Below are 19,883 nucleotides of genomic sequence, written 5' to 3'. Positions count from 1 at the left end.
AAGGTACCTCCTTCTTTGATGACCTGTTCTTTCCACTGTGATCTCACTCACGGAGATCTTTCATTTAGGGTTGCCCCCCCCCCCGCCAGAGTGTCTTGGCTTTCCATGCCTGAAATACTCTCATGGGCTCAGTTGGAAAGTATTATTTGTTGTGCCTTGACAAACTAGCAATCTAGAGATGATATTTAGTTAACCAGTTGCTCAATTTCCTTCTCTGTGAGAAAAAGGATTTCTCCTAAATACACTGATGTGTCTGCTGTAAATGTAAAGTAACTTTACAACAAAATTAAGTGCTCCATATATGTAATGTAATGGCTAACTAATAACAGTGTAATATCTAAGTGTTCATCTAATTATGAGACACCATAGTAATGCCTGACTTGGGAAGAAACAAAAACACCCACATAGACGTTGGTTTCACTTGAGTGCTGATGGAAGACTGAAATTTAACAAGAGAAAGTGGCAGAAAAATGTTTCATGGTAAAATCTGAGATTGGATTGAATGCTTAGCATTTGGAATTAACCAAGTGTACTTATCTCCTACAATGTACAGTTCATTTCTCCCTGATAATAAATAAGCCTATTTAATATACCTATTAAATAAGCCTATTTAATATATCTCCCCAACTCTAAGCTATTTTAGAAGAAACTAGTAGCAGGGTTCATAGCACAGTATGAGTTCGTTATCCACAAAGATGTGTATAGAGAACTGTTTTAGGTGGTTTTTGAAGTCCTATTCAGTTTTTTAAACAGCTATGGTTTGAAGCATTACAATTTATATTTTACAATATATTAAATGAAATGGGTGGTCTCACAGCCCAAGTAAAAACAAGGTCATGGATTTTTAGTATGTAAGTAAGTATCAAAGAGATTAAAAGTAGATAAAATTTAGTTCTAGGAAAAATATATTTGTGGAGAAATACTGAACTGTTTTATCTTTCTACTCTAATAAAACTAGTGTTTGGTTCTCTTTGCTTTATAGGTAAGAGTCAAAACACCATTGTGTATCAAATTTACATAATTTGATATATTGAAAAATAAACATTATTTGATGATAGATTTGCATTAATAACTTTTTTAATTTAACAACTATAGTTTTTAACAATAGATTTGAGTAAATTAATAACTTAAGAGGGAATTAATGGTAGTTTGCCACGTTACTAGAGTAAGCCCGAAGTCCTTAAGGATTACATGCATGGATATATAACTATAAAAAATTAATCCATTTTAAATCTTACAACCTACATACTTTTCTTAGAACAAGTGTAGAAATATTATGGATCTTTTTTAGAGGCCACTGTATTTACTATATATTAAGTAAGTATATTGTGAAGCCATCATAACTTCAAGGGACATAAAAGTATTTAAAAGTATTGCTTTACTATTTAGGCAAGATTATTTTTTCACATTTTTATTAATTAATTTATATATAGAGAACATAGTGAATTTTATAGATAATGATTCCAAGAATGCAACACTTTCTTCCCTCCTCCCTCCCTACTCCTTCTTTTCTTTCCTCTTAATTTTTTGCAATAGCATACTTTCAATTTACTTTATAGTCATAGGCTCAATGCTCCTCTAAACAAAGAGCTCTACAAGTAAAATGTAGGAAGACCACTGTTGCACAGGCATACAGACAAGTGTTTTAAACAATAATCAAATCACAAAATGTCAATTTTGCTCACATACATTATGTTTTCTTTGTAAAGTATATATTAGCAACCACAAATCAGAGCAAGCATGATAAAATATTATTGTTAAATATTGACTTAAGAAGAGTATTCTAATTTGTTTTGCTACAATGCTATTTCTTCTTATATGACTACAAAGATCAAACTAATCTTTTGAAGATTCTGAGGTATAAATATGAAAATATACTGGAAAATATGATATGATTTATCTTCAGGAAGCAATAAAGTATGCAAGAATTTGCTTGACTCTAGATTCATCCTCTAATCTGCAGCAATTATGGCTTCCTTCCTCTCTCATTTTAGGCAGAAGACAGATGATCTTTTCAGAACTGAAATCCAATCATGTCATCTCTTTACTGAAAACCTTTCAATAATTTTCCATTGCACTGAATAAACTGTACAGCATTATTGTAAAGGCCTTGCAAGGTCCAGCCCTTCTCAGCCCTTCCAATTGCAGTTAGTACCACATAGCTCCTCACCCTCTCGGCTTTAGCATACAATTCAATTTCCCTTCAGTGTAACTGACAGTGAAACTGCTGGTACACCCTTGCCTCTGCTTCCCATCTACTTAGTACCTATTATTCATACTTTGGATTTCTAATCCAACATTGCTTCCTCAGGAAATTCTTACTCTTGAATGCCCCAAATTTCCTAAAAATTACAAAGTCCCTAAACATATGGCATTAGTACCAAATGCTCCTTTTCATTTCACCTGCAAGACATGCAATTTTTATGTATTTATTTAGTCTATTGTCTAGAGCTTATTTACTATTAAAATATGCTATGAGAACAGAGAAAATGATAGCTTGACCATGACTGTAGACAGAGACACTAATATGACTCTCTCTGGCCCTGAGCACATCACAACAGATACTTTTTGAACAAATGGCCAAATAAACTTTGAATATCACAAAAAGTTAACAAAACAACCAATGTGGTCCGATGTATATCCTGAGATTCTTTAGAAATTTTTCCATGAATAATTGAATGTTGATCTTTCTATGAATGGTCAGATGGAAGATATGGAGGCTGTAAAAGAGTGATGTTGAAAGAATAAAGGTGTCTATCCTGTCATTGACAGGATGTGTATCCACTCATTTGGACCAGAGACCAAGATATGGTATTCAGCAGAAAGAACAAAGACCCAAGAGTCCTTGACTTACTCTAATGCTGTCTTTTACTTGTTCTAACAATGCTATAAAATAAAATAATAAAGTTATTTTAGACAGTGTACTCTGCTATTAGAGTTTTTGCTTACAAAAAATATATTGTTTCAATAAGCATTGTATTTTATTCAAGCCAAATAACAACAAAAATAACAAAAGTTCTAGGATTTAGGGACAGCCACAAAACCAAAATTTTGTATATCTAATATCTAGATGAGTGAACTTTAACATATTTAATAATTCTGTGAGATACTGATTCTATGGTATCTTTGCACTATCAAGAGATTAAACACAATTACTGAATATAGGACTTGATATTGGCAAGAATGTTGGTTTGAACACTGAAGGAAGTCAGTTTTTGTGCTTGTTTGTATGTGCCAGTTAGTTATACGTTTGGCTTGAAATTACTTTCATGTAAATTAAGAATTTCTTGAAGTCAGTCATTTTGGGAGCTTCACCCCATTTAATGTGTCAGGAATTTGGATTGATTTTGCCCTATTGTGATTTTCGACTACAGAAACTTAAGGAGACCCTGTAAAGTTTAATTATATTGTCTGGAACTTGAGGATACAATGTATTATTATTTTAAAATAACTGATGTATTTAGATGTCTACTATAAATCCAAGGGCTACATTTTGGAAGAATGCATTTTCACAGAGGATGAATCTACATGATTTCATTTGATCAAGTCAGGATTTCTGTGAGGGAGTTCTGGCTTGGTAGAGTCTTAGATCCGCTTAACAGACTTCTTTGGAATGCAAAATGACATAGTTTGGAGGAAGATTGACATGTATTGTTTTGTACTCTAAAGATGAGAAAATAATGTAAACACCAGTCACAGAAACACCATCATTCACAAGATCATTTGTGGAAACTTTCTAAGGATCCCATGAAAATGCCCATGAGCAAAGGAATCATCTTTAACCATCTACCAAAGCCTAAGGAAACCATTTCCAAATCTGTACCAGGAAAGACAAGGATTCACATACCTCTGTCTTTTCCACATACAACTCAAGGGAGATCAAAGAGAGTTCAGTAGGAAGACAAGGACAGGCAGAATTATTAAAGAGATCCAGAAAAGATGATCCTACTTCTCTGCTTCACCACTGCCCCATCTTTCACAAGTCCAAGCTAGGGAAAGCAAAGAAATTTAACTAAAATTAAGATAATTTCTTTGTGATTTCCCAAGAGTGGAGGTATAATTGCTTAACTCAGGTTTTTTTCACTTATTATTCAATTATTCAATTTTTAAAATTGAGAAAAAGTTTTGCATATAGGCATTATGTGAGGTACAGTCATGTGCTTCATGAAGACTTCTTATTAACAAGAGACTGCATATACAACACTGGTGTCACAAGATTATCACCTAGCAACATCATGACTATCTTAGCTTTCATATCTACTGCTTGTACAATGCTGAAATCACTTGATGATACATTACACAGAGTATTTCTCCATCCCTAAGCAACACATGGCTTTATGTAAATGTTGTGAAATGACTAAATTGTCCTAATGAACATAAGCATTACTTCATTGTTACCTATTTTTGGTAATAAAATATGTGTAAACTCTCTAAACTGGAGGAATTTTTCTTTAATCTGAGTGTGATCTAAAATGTTATATATTTGCCTCAGATTTTATCTAGAGAACAAAATAAATAGCTGAAAGAGCTAGTTTCACAGGTATGGACCAGTTGCACTATGGATATATGACAGTGTAACATTTTATTTCTAATGCAGTATTCAACTTTGGTATTGGTATTGAGAAGGCATATAGTAGAAGAGATCTGTGGTTGGGGAAAGGATGCAGCAAGGCAGGTTACGAGAGGATTAAAGTTTTGAGGCACAGTGTGTTCTGGCAGGAAAATTAGTTGCAATATGCCACAGGGTTTAGACAGGACCATAAATTCATTCTGAATATCTAACAAACTCTAAAAACGAGAGGTGGAGAGAAAACATGAAACAAATATTTAAATCACATTATCATATTTGTACTATTGTGTTAACATTATAATTAAGAGCAATACATGTATACTCTCAATTATAGATTATGGAATTAAATGACGAGTGGGACAGAAAAAAAGCTAAAGCTATTTGATACCTACAAAATAGCACTAAATTAGTCTCCAATAACAAAACATTCTTTACTCCTTGCGCCTCATGTAGTTAAATGGAACAATGCTGTCAATCTCTATTTATTAAGGTTCTGGAGCTATCCATCAGTGCAAAAAATAATTGGCCATTATGGAAACAGATCTTTCCTCTAATGACTTGAACTGAAGGAATTCTGAATGGATCAAGGCAACAACAAAAGTCAAGAGACAACATAGTGCATAGATAAACTTGTAACCTATTTGTTTGTTTTAAATAATGTTATTAATAAGACAACTGTTAAAGCTTCAACTCCTTTATAAAACAGGAGCTTTTCTTAGATTTTCATACTGAACACAGATGCTCATGTACTCACTTGCTTGCACCATCAGTCAAGTGTAGAGTAGTGAAGAATCCATGACCCCTTTTGAAAGTCAGAATCATAATTCAAAAAGCAAGGTGAGCTGGAAAGTCATTTATAATACTCTATGTATACATGTCATATAAATATTCAATAAAAGATATATTGCTTGATGCAGTTATAAGGGATATATTCCTGAAGATATAGTAGTTACAATATTAATTCTATGTAATTAAAATTTCCAAGAAATATGTGTATTTTTAGTTCAATTTATTCTTCAAAATCTTTTGAAATATATCACTGAAACTATATTATATTCTCTTATATCATGTCTGTGTTTTGTACATATCCACGTGGATTATCTCCTTGTACACTTTAAGAAACATATCTCTTTTGTTTAATTCACTTCATCTTTTAAACATTGAAAGAAAATTTCTGCTGTATTTTCCTGTGATCCAACTTTGGAATGCAGATTTTTACTTATTTCCATTGTTATTTCATCTAGTGGCTATAAAATTATCAAGATAAAGTTTATATTTATTAATGGGCTTGCAAACTTTACAAACTTCCCATTTTATTTCATCTCTATCAGTGTGTTATGCACTTGATATTACAACATTTGAACTTTTATTTCTATATAAAAATGTTGAATTGCTTTAATTGCATTTCTCCTAATACAATTGAACATTTTACTGTTTTTCACAGCTGAAGATGCTTGTGGAGGAACAATGAGAGGATCCAGTGGCATCATATCCAGCCCTAGTTTTCCTAATGAGTACCATAACAATGCAGATTGCACATGGACCATTGTGGCAGAGCCTGGGGACACAATTTCACTTATATTTACTGATTTCCAAATGGAAGACAAATATGATTACTTAGAAATTGAAGGTTCTGAACCACCAACAATTTGGTAAGTAGATATTTCTTTTAAGCAAGTATCGATGTCATTTTTTTTTTCTGAAACAATTTGGGGAACACAGAGCAAATGTTATGTCGGAACTTTAAAGGATTAGATATTTAAAAAATCTTACAGTGATAGCAAAGTTATGAGAGAGAGTTGTCAGAGCTGAGGGACATTATGGAAGACTGGAAAACTGAAATGGAAAATAGTTTGAAAATTTAAATACAGCCATATCCATTAGTATCATTTTATCACTCAGTTGGTATAATCTGTGACTTCATCAGAATTTGTACAAGGAAATGAAAGCAATTTCTCTTGTGTTGTGTTCTTCAGCATGCTAGTCCACATGGTTTCTTGCCAACTGAATAGTCTTGTAAGTAATTTGTCTTTGTTTATGTGGACAGATATTTGTCTGTTATCTGATGGTAAAATTAGACACTACCAGAGTGGGGACAGAGTTCCCTTTTTTTTAGAGATTCAAGAGATAGTCTCATAAAAACTATATACTATTCAGAACATGCTATTATGGTTAATATTTTTAAATGAAATTTTTATGTTATTTTGAAAATTTGTATCCACTAATGCCATTGACTAAATCATAATTCAATAGTTGCATGAAAGGGGAATGGTAAGATGATGTTAGTAAAATGAGATAAAAGGCCAAGATTAGATTACAAAAGACATAATATGGCCTGTAAAGATTGGCTAGGGACAGTGGGAATTTAACCAAAACCACCACATGAAGAGGTCTGAAATTAAAAACAGTTTTTTCTTATTGAAGTATAGAAATGAATTTCATTTTCAATTGGATATAGGACAACCACTTAGGAGGTAATTACAAAAATCCAAGAAATGATCATTGTAGCATGGATTAGTGTTGTATTATTGAAAAAGTATTAAATAAGTGGATATATTCAGGAGATATAATCAAAAGGACTGTAATAGGTTGGAAAGTGATAACAAGAGCAGAATTAAAATAAAACCTAATTTTTTTAATTGAACAAATGGTGAAGGCGATAATGATATTCACCAAGCTAAAGGAAGGTCAAGTTTGGAATGAGAACTCAATAAATATTGAAGTTTTAAGCCTTTTGAGACATTACATTAAAACTAATAGAAAACTACATTTACCTATATGATACAGGGATTTACAGTAGTGGATTAACAATGGTAATGAGTTGAAACTGAAAGTAATTGAATCAATAGGCTTCAATGAAATTAGATAGATAGGCAGATTAGAATAAGAGAAAGGGAACTAGGGCTGAATCTTCAAGGATCAACAATAGTTGAGGTCCAGGCTTGGAAGGATGATCCAGCAAAAGAAACTGAAAATACACTCCGAGAAGCAGGAAAGAAATCAGGGATTAAAGTATCACACAGATGAAGGAAGGAAGAAGGAAGAACAGACAACACTGTGGACAGCTTCTGAAAAGACATTAAGTAAATACTGAAAACAATCACCACTGGGTAGGCCTCAGAAAATGTATTAAATATCCATATCATTAATGCTACTTTTTAAAATAGAATAAAAGTAACACACTTAGCTACACACACTCCCTCTACCCCTTGGGTCATCAGTATTCAAGGTTATACACCCTTACCTCTTTGCAGGATAATTTCATTCTACATTGCAATGAAAACCAGAAGAATTTTCATTTGATGTGTTAGAAAGCTTAAAAACAACTGTTTTAGAAATTGCTACTTTTAAGGTAATTCATATTTGAGTTGTATCAAGGAAAATAATAATTCCAGTAATTATAATGTCTTTTGGCATAAATTTTATCCAATTTAAACAGCGGTTTTTAAACTTGTAAAAAAGTGATCTTACTAGCTAAAACAAATGAAATTTGACACTTTTCTGTAGTGCTAGTACCCTTGCTACTACTGAACTCCAGATATGAAATCCAACATACTTTGTGGATCATAATATCCCATTCTCTTTCACATAATCACTCTCTCATTTCAGATTAAATATTCTTAGTAATGATTGGTATGTTTTCTTATCACAGTTGTTAGAATGATATAGTAGGTCCAATAGTAGTAACAAATTCACAAATTTCTCTCCATTTTGTCCTTAAAATGACACTGGGTCACTTATTTGCCTGTTCCTCAGGAAGAAAATAGCAAACTATAAATCTATCATTTTATTGCCTTTTTAAAGTGATGTTACTGTCAAATTCCAGGATTCTCCTAATCTATATCAATGTACACTTACCTAAATTCCTAATGAAGGATTTAGAGCACTGCTAGTGATATAATCAAAATTACATTTAAAGAATTCAAAATGGCTGCTATTTAAGAAAGGAACAGAGGGAATGATAGAAGAATAGAGATTTACCCTATGTACGTGAGAGTTTATGATTAGTGGAACAGGCTATTTTTAATTACAAAAAGTTATCAATGTCACTGAATGATACAAGATGAATGCACTGGATTCCTTCAGTTAAAAGATAAAACTTTATGAGACTTGATGAATGTCAAGAGATTTAACTGTAGTGAAATGAAAAGTGACATAGCATAAAGATGCTTGGTTTCTAGTTCTAGGCTCAACTCTATTGACTAAGGATAATGGTTAAGTCATGTCAGCTCCCTATTCAAGACTTCTCTTAATTCTAATATTTTATGACATTATCTGCTTAGGTGCTATGGAAGGGCAATGATGTCAAAAGAAACTCAATACTACCCTATTTAAAAACCTATTGTTGGAGGGTTGGAATGGATGTACTTTAAAATTATTTCCAAAGCCAATTTGAGTTCTTTGTGGAATTCTATTTGTTCAGGGATCATTCAATAAGTACTTATTGTAGACTATACTTGTCTAAATGTTTCCACAACTAAAACAATGAAGAGGTGTATTCCTGTAGAACTTAGGCCTTACCAGTGGAGAAAGACAATAAATAGTACTCAGCAGAATTCACACAGATAAATATTCCACCAAGAAAAATAAGAGCTAACTGAGTAGCGTAAGAGAGGTGAAAAGAATAGGAAAGTTGTGATGAGTGTGTAGCCTACCTTATTGAGAAAATGAGATTTGAGCAAAGTCTTTGAGGAAATAAGAGAGTTAGCCAAGCAGATAGCTCAGTGATGAATATTTCATGTAGAAGTAATGTCTGGCAAAATCATAAAACAGAGTGGGCCTTAATGTGTTACAATAAACACTCGTGAGCCCACTGTGGCTACAAATGAATGACCATAGTTGAAAGAAGTAGGAGAAAAAAAGCTCAGAATTAACGGAACTCAACTTTGGTTTATTTATTTATTTATTTATTTATTTTTGACAGACAGAGTGGACAGTGAGAGAGAGAGACAGAGAGAAAGGTCTTCCTTTTGCCATTGGTTCACCCTCCAATGGCTGCTGTGGCCGGCGCACTGCGGCCTGCGCACCGCGCTGATCTGATGGCAGGAGCCAGGTAGTTATCCTGGTCTCCCATGGGGTGCAGGGCCCAAGTACTTGGGCCATCCTCCACTGCACTGCCTGGCCACAGCAGAGAGCTGGCCTGGAAGAGGGGCAACTGGGACAGAATCTGGCGCCCCGACCGGGACTAGAAACTGGTGTGCCGGCGCCGCAAGGCAGAGGATTAGCCTAGTGAACCACGGCGCCGGCCTCACCTTTGGTTTTTATTCTAGGTGAAATGTGAAGTCTCTGAGGTTTGATTTTGATTGTTGTTTGATTTTTTATAATCTATGAAGATTTCTCTGATATTGAGATTCTTCAACGGATAAGCATGTTTCTCAAAAAACAATAAATCTCATGATATCTGTACATCATGATAGTAAAGTAGAACATTTCTCTTTTAGTTAAAACTCCTTAATATTTTAATACATAATATATCTTTTTCTCCACCAATAACAATATATTTGAAGATGGGAAAGCCTGATTTTAAGACCACTTTTGATGTCTTAAAACAGAAGCACTACACTAGTAATATTTGTAATAAAATTAAAATAATTTTAAACATTTCCTTAAAGAACTAGGGACATTTGATGATTTCCCTTAGCTATTAAATATATCAATGTACATTTACATAAGCTCCTAATGAAGGATTTTGAGCATAGATAGCAATATAATTTAACTTTAAAAAAATTTCACAATGACTGCCATTTAAGGAAGGAATTATAGAAGGGAAAGGTAGAACAATAGAGATTATTTACCTATTTATTTGACAGTTTATGATGTTTGGGATAGGAAATAATACTGGAGATGATAAGTCACTGGATTTTTAAGACAAAGCTGTCAGAATTCATTAACTAATGAATTTGAAGTTCTGAAGAACCAAGTAAATACAAATACGTAACTAGCATCAGGAAAGGTCCTGATGGTACAATTTTGGATGGATTATCTGAGATTTAACTTTGGACATGTTAAATTTGAGATGGCTAACAAACATCTAAATGAAGATTTCAAGGAGGTGATAGGATAAACAAACCTTAGTTGAGAATCAAAGATGTGGGCTGGAGATCTAAATTTGGAAGTATTGAAGTCAGTACTCTTACTTATGCATGTAGGAGTGATTGAAAGATTGAAAAAAGACACAAGCACTGTGAGTTGAGTCCTCCAGTTCACTAAAATGTCAGCAACAAGAGTAAATGAGACAGAGGAAAAAAATGGGAGCATAATGTTAATTTTAAAAATCAAGGAACTGTTTAATTGTGTCAAATATAGTTGATAAGCTAATAAAAAAACCTCTGAAATTAATCATTGGATTTGGTAAAAATGGGGACCACTGGTAATTCTCATGAAAGTAATTTTGTAGGTGACAATTTAAAGAGATTTTAAGAGAAAAATGAAGTGAATCAATTATAGACAATATAAATGAATAATTCAGGGAATTTTATAAAAAAAAGTGAATGAAAAAGGTGGAATTATGGGTAAAGAAGGAAGTAGGATAAAAAAAAAATGGTACAGTTAAAGCAAACATTTTTTATGCTGATGAGAATGACCCACCAGAGAGCTGAAAATACGTTAATAGAAGCAGTGTAGAGGATCAGCTGAGCAAAGCAAAGTGAAAGTAGTGAAAACAAACTCCAGAGGGGCTCCAGGATGGTGGAATAGGGAGGGAGTGCACTAGTAGTCCAGGAAAAGATAGCTTAATAAAAGTGGAGGTACTGTAGTCTCAGGGAAGAGTTAGGGAAAAAACTGCAGTGGAAACTCTTCCAGAATTAGTGGGACACGGTGGACTTATGTGGAGGGCATGGGCACCCATGGCTCGGGACCCCAGCTGCCAAGTCTACACACCAGCGCTGGAAAGGGAGGTGAGGGAAAACCATATTAGCCTGAGACACTTGCGGAAAAGTGGCAGGAAGAGACTAGAGAGAATGAGGCTTGAGAACCTGCAGGGAAATGTACACCAGCCTACTAGAGGAGAGAAAAAAAAAAAATAATAGGGACTTGTATGGACACAATTCTCTCTCTCCACTCACCTTACAAAAGCAAGCAAGACAATAGAGCAGGCGCCATTTTGGACATACATAACAGCTGCACCAGCTCAGCTGCAACCGCCCTCAACCAAGCAGAAAAACCTCACTCTGGTGGGGAGAAATAACAGGAGACTAGACCTAGTTCATGTGTGGAGCTTATGAACTGGGACTGCGGAAAAAAAAAAAAAAAAAAAAAAAAAAAAAAACAGAGTGTATGGGAGAACTCACTCTGTGGTTGAGATGTGAGTAATCTCCGTGGGAGACTCCACAAATTCGGGCAGCTTTGGCTACATGGTGAAAGACATTGCAGGGGAGTCTGAGCTTACACTGAGGACTGCACAGATCCTTTGTGTGGTCCCTGGAACAGAGCAGACAAATATTATACCCACTGGAGCTAGCAATCAGGCAATGATTGCCATTGAGGAGAAGAGCTCAGCTGAGTGGAATTACTTCCGTTCTGAATAAAAAAAAAGGGGGGGGAGAGAGATTTACCATGCCAAACCTGGGTATTTCAACTTTGGAACACCCTTAGCACTGAACAGAGCTCTCTGGCCACACCCACCACAAGTCTCTAGAGATTCACCAAAAGCAGACAGTCCACTTAATCTAGAGTCACAGTATAAAGAGAAAAGCCACCACAGAGGGAAAAAAAAAAGAAAAAACAGAAAGAAAAAAAGAAGAAGAAGAAGAAGAAGAAGAAGAAGAAACCAAAGAATATCTCCACAATGCCAAACAACAAATTTAGAAACCGAGGAAACAAGAACAAAGAAGACATCATGATGCTCCCAAATGAATATGACACTCCAATACAAGATTTTGAAGATGATGAGACAGCAGAAATGAAAGTTACGGATATCAAAAAAAATTATGATAAGAACATTTAGAAGTTATCAAAAACAACCCTACCATACAAACCAGCCATCCCACTCCTGGAATTTACCCAAAAGAGACTAAATTGTCAAACAAAAAGGCTATCTGCAACTTAATGTTTATTGCAGCTCAATTCACAATAGCCAAGACCTGGAATCAACCTAAATGCCCATCAATAGTAGACTGGATAAAGAAATTATGGGACATGTACTCTATAGAGTACTATACAACAGTAAAAAACAATGAAATCCAGTCATTTGCAACAAAATGGAGGAATCTGGAAAACATTATGCTGAGTGAAATAAGCCAGTCCCAGAGGGAAAAATATCATATGTTCTCCCTGATCGGTGACATTTAACTGAGCACCAAAAAGAAAACCTGTTGAAGTGAAATGGACACTATGAGAAACAATGACTTGATCGGCCCTTGTCCTGACTGTTGATGTACAACTTGATACTTTATTCCTTTTAGTATTTTTTTTTGTTCCACTTAATACTATTGGTTGAACTCTGTAATTAACACACAATCATTTTTAGGTATTTAAATTTAACTGAAAAGTGATCCCAGTTAAATATCAGAGTGGGAATAAGAGAGGGAGGTGATGTACAATTTGGGACATGCTCAAGCTGACTTGTCCCAAATGGTAGAGTTAGAAATGTGCCAGAGGATTCCAATTCAATCCCATCAGAAGGAGGTACCTTTCTCTGAAGGGAGGAGAGAACTTCCACTTTGACTATGGCCTTGTCTAAATATGATCAGAGTTTGTGAACTCAAAAGGGTTTCATAGCTTTGGTAGCTCCTGACAAGAGCCTCGGGTGATTACTGACATTATAAATAAGAGTGTCACTTGTTAAATCAACAACAGAGTCACTGTGCACTTACTCCCTATGTAGGATCTCTGTCCTTAATGTGTTGTACTATGTGAATTAACAGCATAATTAGTACTCAAATAGTATTTATAAACTGTTACAATTTTACCTTACTAAATTGATCTTCTTCTTTGTATAAATATAATTGAAAATGAATCTTGATGTGAATGGAATGGGAGAGGGAGTGGGAGATGGGATAGTTGCGGGTGGGCCGGAGGTTATGGGGGGTAAAAGTTGCTATAATTCAAAAGTTGTACTTTGGAAATTTAAACGTATTAAATAAAAGTTAAAAAAAGAAAACAATCTCCACTTTAAATCTGCTGTGAAAAAAAAGAAAAAAGAAACTTCCAAGAACTATAGAGTGAGGCATGAGAAGAAAGTAAAGATTAAAAAACCTGTTGAGGGATTACTCTGTGGAACAGGTTATGAGGAGCTTACTTAATTTAAAGTTTAACATTTGAAAATAAAATGGTGAGGACTGGTTATCAAGAAGAATGAGTGGCTGAATTCATACTGTGATAAAAGAGACTATAATAAGCGATTTTTAAAGGATTAGATGACAGCAAAGATATATATAACAATAGAGTCAGGAAGACCTGTTAATATATTGGGTCTAGAAGACAAATAATGAGCTCAATTTGTGAGATATAGATTTAGAATTAAGCAATATTTCCATAATCATATGTCCCACCAGATGCATGGCAATTATGATGCATAGTTGGAAGCAGTAAGTCAATAAAACTGAATTATAGTTGAAGTCAAGGGAATTAATACAGTTATGAAGATCAGAATATAAGTGAAAATATAGCATTCAGATCATATAACATAGGGTCAGGAATGCAATAAATTATGTAATCTATTTTACTTTGCATATCTATTTGTATTTATTACTTGGTTAAAATAATAAGCAAAATGATAAAATTAGCCATATAAATTTCCAGTATAATCTGGCTCCCCTAAAACCAGTTCCTCCATTTGTGCACCAAATTTTATTTCTTCTCACTACTGTATACTTGGATGCTCCAATTTCATATCAGTTTTTGTTCCCCAATCACTCTTTTGCTAAATTAGTTTGCTCCACCTATTCTCTGAAATTGCCTTATTTCAAAAAAGACCACTGACCTCTTGGTTCCTAATTTAATACTTATCTCACTTGATTTATTTGAAACATTTGATTCTGCTGATCATTTCCCCTTTCCCAGAAGATCCTTAACCCTTGGTGCTTGTGACATCCTGTTTTCTACCTTTTCCTATTACTTGCTGAACGCATCTCTTCAGACTTTTTTCTAGGTGATTTTTCTTCCTTCATCCTTTCCACACAAGTGTATGTTGGTATCTCCAAAGCCCTTTACTTTCTCTTCTTTTAATGCTGCTTACTCTGCTTTGGAATTTGCTACATTCCCATGGCTTCAGTGATCTTAAGACTTCACAATTTTTCTTGTTATTAATTATTTGCTTTCTTCCTTTGTTACTATTTTAGCACATATTTTTACTAAAATAATAAAATTTTAATCAGAGTTCTGATCTCAAGTCATTCAAAATGCCTAATGGTGCACATTTTACACCTTTAGTATTCTTAATGACTTTTTTGTCCCCACAAAAAAATAACATATACTTGATTTGATTATAGCAACATGCATCTGTTTGGGTTAGATTCAGTTGTGAATAAAAGAAAATTTAAGTGAAATGCAAAGAAATGAAAATCAAGAAGTTTAAGACATAAGTATTTTAAAGGGAAAATTCTGAAGGTTAGTGTACAAGGCTTATGAACCACCTGCCTCCCAATACACACGCAGTATCAGTCAAGATCCTTTGTGTTACTGTTCTTAAAGGACTGTATCATGTTCAAGCTTGAGCCATTAAATTTATAATCCAGACATTAAGTTTATAGTCCAAATATTAGGTAGAAAGAAGAACGAAGGAAAGGCCTCTCACCAGGTATCTCTCAAACAAGGTTCTGGTGGCTGACCTACATTATCTTGTTCATTTTTTTTTTTTTACTTCTGTTTTATCATAATGGCCAAAATTTAGTTACATGGCCACTTGCCTATAAGAGACAGAGAGGGGCTGGCTCTGTGGCATAGAGGGTAAAGCCACTGCCTATGGTACCTGTGTCCCAAATGGGCACCAGTTGAAGTCCTGACTGCTCCACTTCTGATCCAGCTCTCAGCTAGTGTGCCTGAAAAAGCATCTGAGGATAGTCCAAGTGCTTAGACCCCTGTACCCACGTGGGAGACCTGGAAGAAGCTCCTGACTCCTGGCTTAAGACTGGACCAGAACAGGCCATTGCAGCCATTTGGGATGTGAGCCACTGGATGGAAGGTCTCTATCTCTCCTTCTCACTCTCTCTGTAATTCTATTTTTCAAATAAAATAAACAAATCTTTTAAAAAAGGCACAGAGAGAGTAACATTTATTCAAAGTAGTCATGACCTAAGTAAAATCAATGACTATGAAGGAAAAGGGGAAGAGACTTTAGGAAATAATTAGCAATTTCTGACATCTTGTTTTCATTGATATGTTCCCTCCAAGGAAAGTGAATGTAATGTGTGCTCATCTGTATGCTTCATATTATAAAAATATATATGTGCTTATGCATATCTATATTGGGATGTATACATACAGTGTGAATAAATATAAATAATTATATAAATGAATGTTGCTACAATCAAATAAAGTATAATCAGTGAGAAAAAAGAGCTGAAAGCAGATTGCTACCTAATGTTATCTTTAGGGGGACAAAAAAGTCATTAAATAAATATACAGATATGTATAAATACACATGAAAAGGTACTTCATGGAAATATAGAATTAAAAGATAAGTTTATTTTGCATTGAAAATGCTTAAAATTCATGCAGTATTTTTTCATACTATGCATTTTTCATGATCTTTTTGAAGATGTCATATATAAGTGCACATATGTATATATAAAAATGTAGATATATGACTATTATGTGTGTATGCATACCTATATACATTCCCTAGACATTTATATATATAAAATATACTTATTTACCTATACCTGTATATGAATACATATACACACATATATATGCAGATTGTTCTTGATTTATATCTCTAATATATATAAATATAATACACATATGAATGCATATGTGTATATATGTAGGTACATATACATGAAAGTGAATAAGTTTACATTAAAATATTGCAAAATTGTGTTATTATGAAAAATACACCAGAAGTGCTTATGTTGTTTATAGAAGTACAGATTCCCCAGATTCCATGCATATTTATTGCTTTATATCCCAAGAGCCTGAGGATATTTGATGATCTAACCAAGCTTGATAATTCCAGTACATGCTCAAACAAGACAACTATTGCTATAGAAATTAATGCAATCAGTTCGGTTCCATAAATGTTGCAACTATGTCATATAGTCCTCCTATGAGTATCCTTCAAAAACTGAAATAGTTTGCATTATTTAAAAAGTGGGACAAATTGACAAGAGCTAGCAAGTTAATCAAGCTAATTATGTAACACATACACACATTTATTTGGAATAAATTTAGGTAATGAATAGTGCAAAGATTGTGCCCGTGGATTAGCAAATTGTCTGACTAAATAAGATAAATTACCCAGAGGAAACTGGCCACAATCTTAATTCTTCAAAAATAAATATCACACATACTAATCCTGTCAAACAGGTGCTTTTGTTTACCATCTTCCTTCTGAGAATGACTGGACTTAAATGTACAATGAAGCTGGGTTCTGAAAATCACTACATGTCCATAGTAACAAAATAATTAAACATCTACTATGATTCTGTATTTTTGAACAACTTCTTTTGCTATGTTTTTCTCTATTTAGATGAGTCTAATAAGGTGTAGTTAAATTACTACATATTAGAACTCAAATGTTAGGATTTTAAGTATCCTACAGACAAGTTTCACATTTGAGGAACAAGAAACCAGATGCTCAGTTTTCCCCACTACCCAGGAAGGGGTTCATATGGTGGTGTTGTTGATTCCCACCCTAACGTAGAAAGAAATCTTACAACATCTGAAGCCTTGGTGGCTTGAAAACGAACAAAGAGGACTTCCTCAAATTCCTTACATCAGAAACCCACACAGAAGGACCAACCTTGGTTTCCAAATGGGCCGGTACATCTACATAAAGAAAAGCAATAGCATCTACATAAATCTGAAGAATTGGGAGAAGTTTTTGCTGGGAGTCAGTGAATTATTGCCACTGCAAACTGCTGATATCAATGTCATATCCTCCAAGAATAATCGCCAGTGGGCTATGCTGAAATTTGCTGCTGCTACTGGAGCCACTCTTGTTGCTTGTTGTTTAATGATTTGGAAGCTTCACTAACAAGATCCAGGTAGCCTTCTAGAAGTCATGTCATTTTTGTGTACTGATACCATGGCTGATCACCGGCTTCTCACAGAGGCATTTTTTATTATTTATTTTTATGAGTATTAAGAGAAGAGATTTCCCATATTTCATAGGTACAATTCTAAGAGTATGACAATATTCCCTTCCCTCTTTCTTTTCTCCCTCAATCCCACTCCTTCCTTCTTTTCTGTTTTTGTTTAATTCAAAAACATAATTTCAATCCATTCTATTATTACAAACTTAATGCACCACTAACCATAATATTCAACAAATAAAAAATAGAAAGACCAAAGTTCCACAGGAGTGTAAACAAGACCTAAAAACACTGCTCTATGTAAGACAGATTCTTCTTTGGACTGTGTGGGCACTCCCATCCTGTGCAACAGGGAGCTTACACAGGGAATGCTAGCCCTAGAAGTTCAGAGCATATGAGGTACTGTCTCCAGTAAATACCCTTGGAGATCATGCCTGATCTCTGCTTCTACAAAGATCCTGAAAAGGTTGAAAAGAAAGAGCAGGTCACTGCTGAAAAAGCTGTAACCAAGGGGGAAATTCAGAGTGAATGGATGGCTCCAGCTTCTGAGCTTACTGCTACTCAACCTGAGGCCACAGGCTGGTCTGAAGGCAGGCAGGTGCCTTCTGTGTCTGTTCAGCAACCTGCTGAAGACTGGAGTGTTCAATCTGCCACTGAAGACTGGGCTACAGCTCCCACAGCTCAGAACATTGAATGACTAGGAATAACCACTGAATGATGTTAAGCTGCTGTTTTGCAGACTCAGAAAAAAAAATGAAAATGAGGTTCACAGAAAATAAATTCAATGTTTCTAAAGCAGAGAGAGAGAAAGGAAGGGAGGAAGAAGGAAGGAAAAAGGGAACAAGGGAAGGAAGGAAGGAGGGAAAAAAAGTGAAGGAGAAACTAGAGGCTCAATGTGTATATTTAAAAACCAAGATGAGAATTGACATTTTTTAATACTTGTTTCAGTGTTCTTTTTTGCAAAAGAATCTCTTTTATTATGTTTACAACTGTGGCTTTCTTGAAAACAAAACAATAAAAACAATTGTACCTCAGTAAAAAGAAAAGTGAAGGCATGCAACCCTGAAATTTAAATATCATAGTGTAGATATATATTTATAATATAGACTGAAGTTGCTAATTTAGATTGAATTGAGACTTAACTTATTTTTCCCCAAAGAGATAGAGTTCTTCCACATAGCTAAGAATGTCTAATGTGGTTAATATAGCACTTTTTAGAATCTTTTAATGTTTTTTACTTAAGCAAAACCCATTTAGCAATGTAACCACAAGAGCTGACAATGTATATGAGACTTGTTCATCCATGAGAAAAGAGTTACATATTGGATGCCATTAGAATTAACACAAGTAACAGGTAAATACTGAAAGCAGCATTTTCAAAAGTTTCAAATCAAATGTGTCAATTTAAATGTGAAAAGTTTCTTCTCTCTTTTTTTATTAATTTACTTGAGAGGTAGAGTTAACAGAGAGAGTGGGAGACAGAGAGAAAGGTCTTCTTCCATCCACTGGTTCACTCCCTAGATAGCTGCAACAGCTGGGGCTGGGCTTATCCAAAGCCAGGAGCCAGGAGCCAGTAGCTTCCTCAGCGTCTCCCACATGGGTGCAGGGGCCCAAGTACTTGGGCCATCTTCCATCATTTTCTTTTTTTAATTTTTTGAAGATTTATTTATTTATTTGAAAGTCAGAGTTCAGAGAAGACGCAGAGAGAAAGAGAGAGGTCTTCCATCAGCTGATTCACTCTCCAACTGGTCGCGATGGGCAGAGCTGGGCCAATCCAAAGTTAGGAGCCAGGAACTTCCTCTGGGTCTTTCCCCACAGGTGCAGGGTCCCAAGGACTTGGGCCATCTTCCCTATAGCAGAGAGCTGGATTGGAAGTGGAGCAGTTGTGACTTGAACTGGCGACCATATGGGCTGCTGGCACTGCAGGTGGCAGCTTTACTTGCTATGCCACAGCACCTGCCCTGCTCTTCAGTCATTTTTCCGGGCCATAAGCAGAGAGTTGGATAGGAAGAGGAGAAGCCAGGAGTCAAACAGGTGCCCATATGAGATGCCAGGCAGAGGCTAAGCCTACCACACCTCAGTGCTGCCACTTCTCTGATGTTTTTTTCCCAAAGAAA

The 19,883-nt window shown here is 34.8% G+C and overlaps 1 protein-coding gene across 3 annotated transcripts in view; it reads left to right on the top strand.

Annotated features, from left to right (window-relative positions):
* Nucleotides 1-19,883, top strand: part of CSMD3 (CUB and Sushi multiple domains 3) — a 1,281,859-nt gene that overhangs the window by 360,664 nt on the left and 901,312 nt on the right. For all 3 annotated transcript variants that reach the window (XM_051844770.3, XM_051844772.3, XM_051844771.3), the window contains exon 5: nt 6,015-6,222. In XM_051844770.3, the coding sequence (XP_051700730.2) occupies nt 6,015-6,222 (208 nt within the window). The remainder of the gene's footprint in view (nt 1-6,014; nt 6,223-19,883) is intronic.

The sequence above is a fragment of the Oryctolagus cuniculus genome, chromosome 6 (assembly GCF_051225735.1).
Source record: "Oryctolagus cuniculus isolate XC-2025 breed Fujian yellow rabbit chromosome 6, ASM5122573v1, whole genome shotgun sequence".
In the NCBI taxonomy this organism is placed as follows: Eukaryota; Metazoa; Chordata; class Mammalia; order Lagomorpha; family Leporidae; genus Oryctolagus; species Oryctolagus cuniculus.
This window is presented reverse-complemented; position numbering and strand designations above follow the sequence as displayed.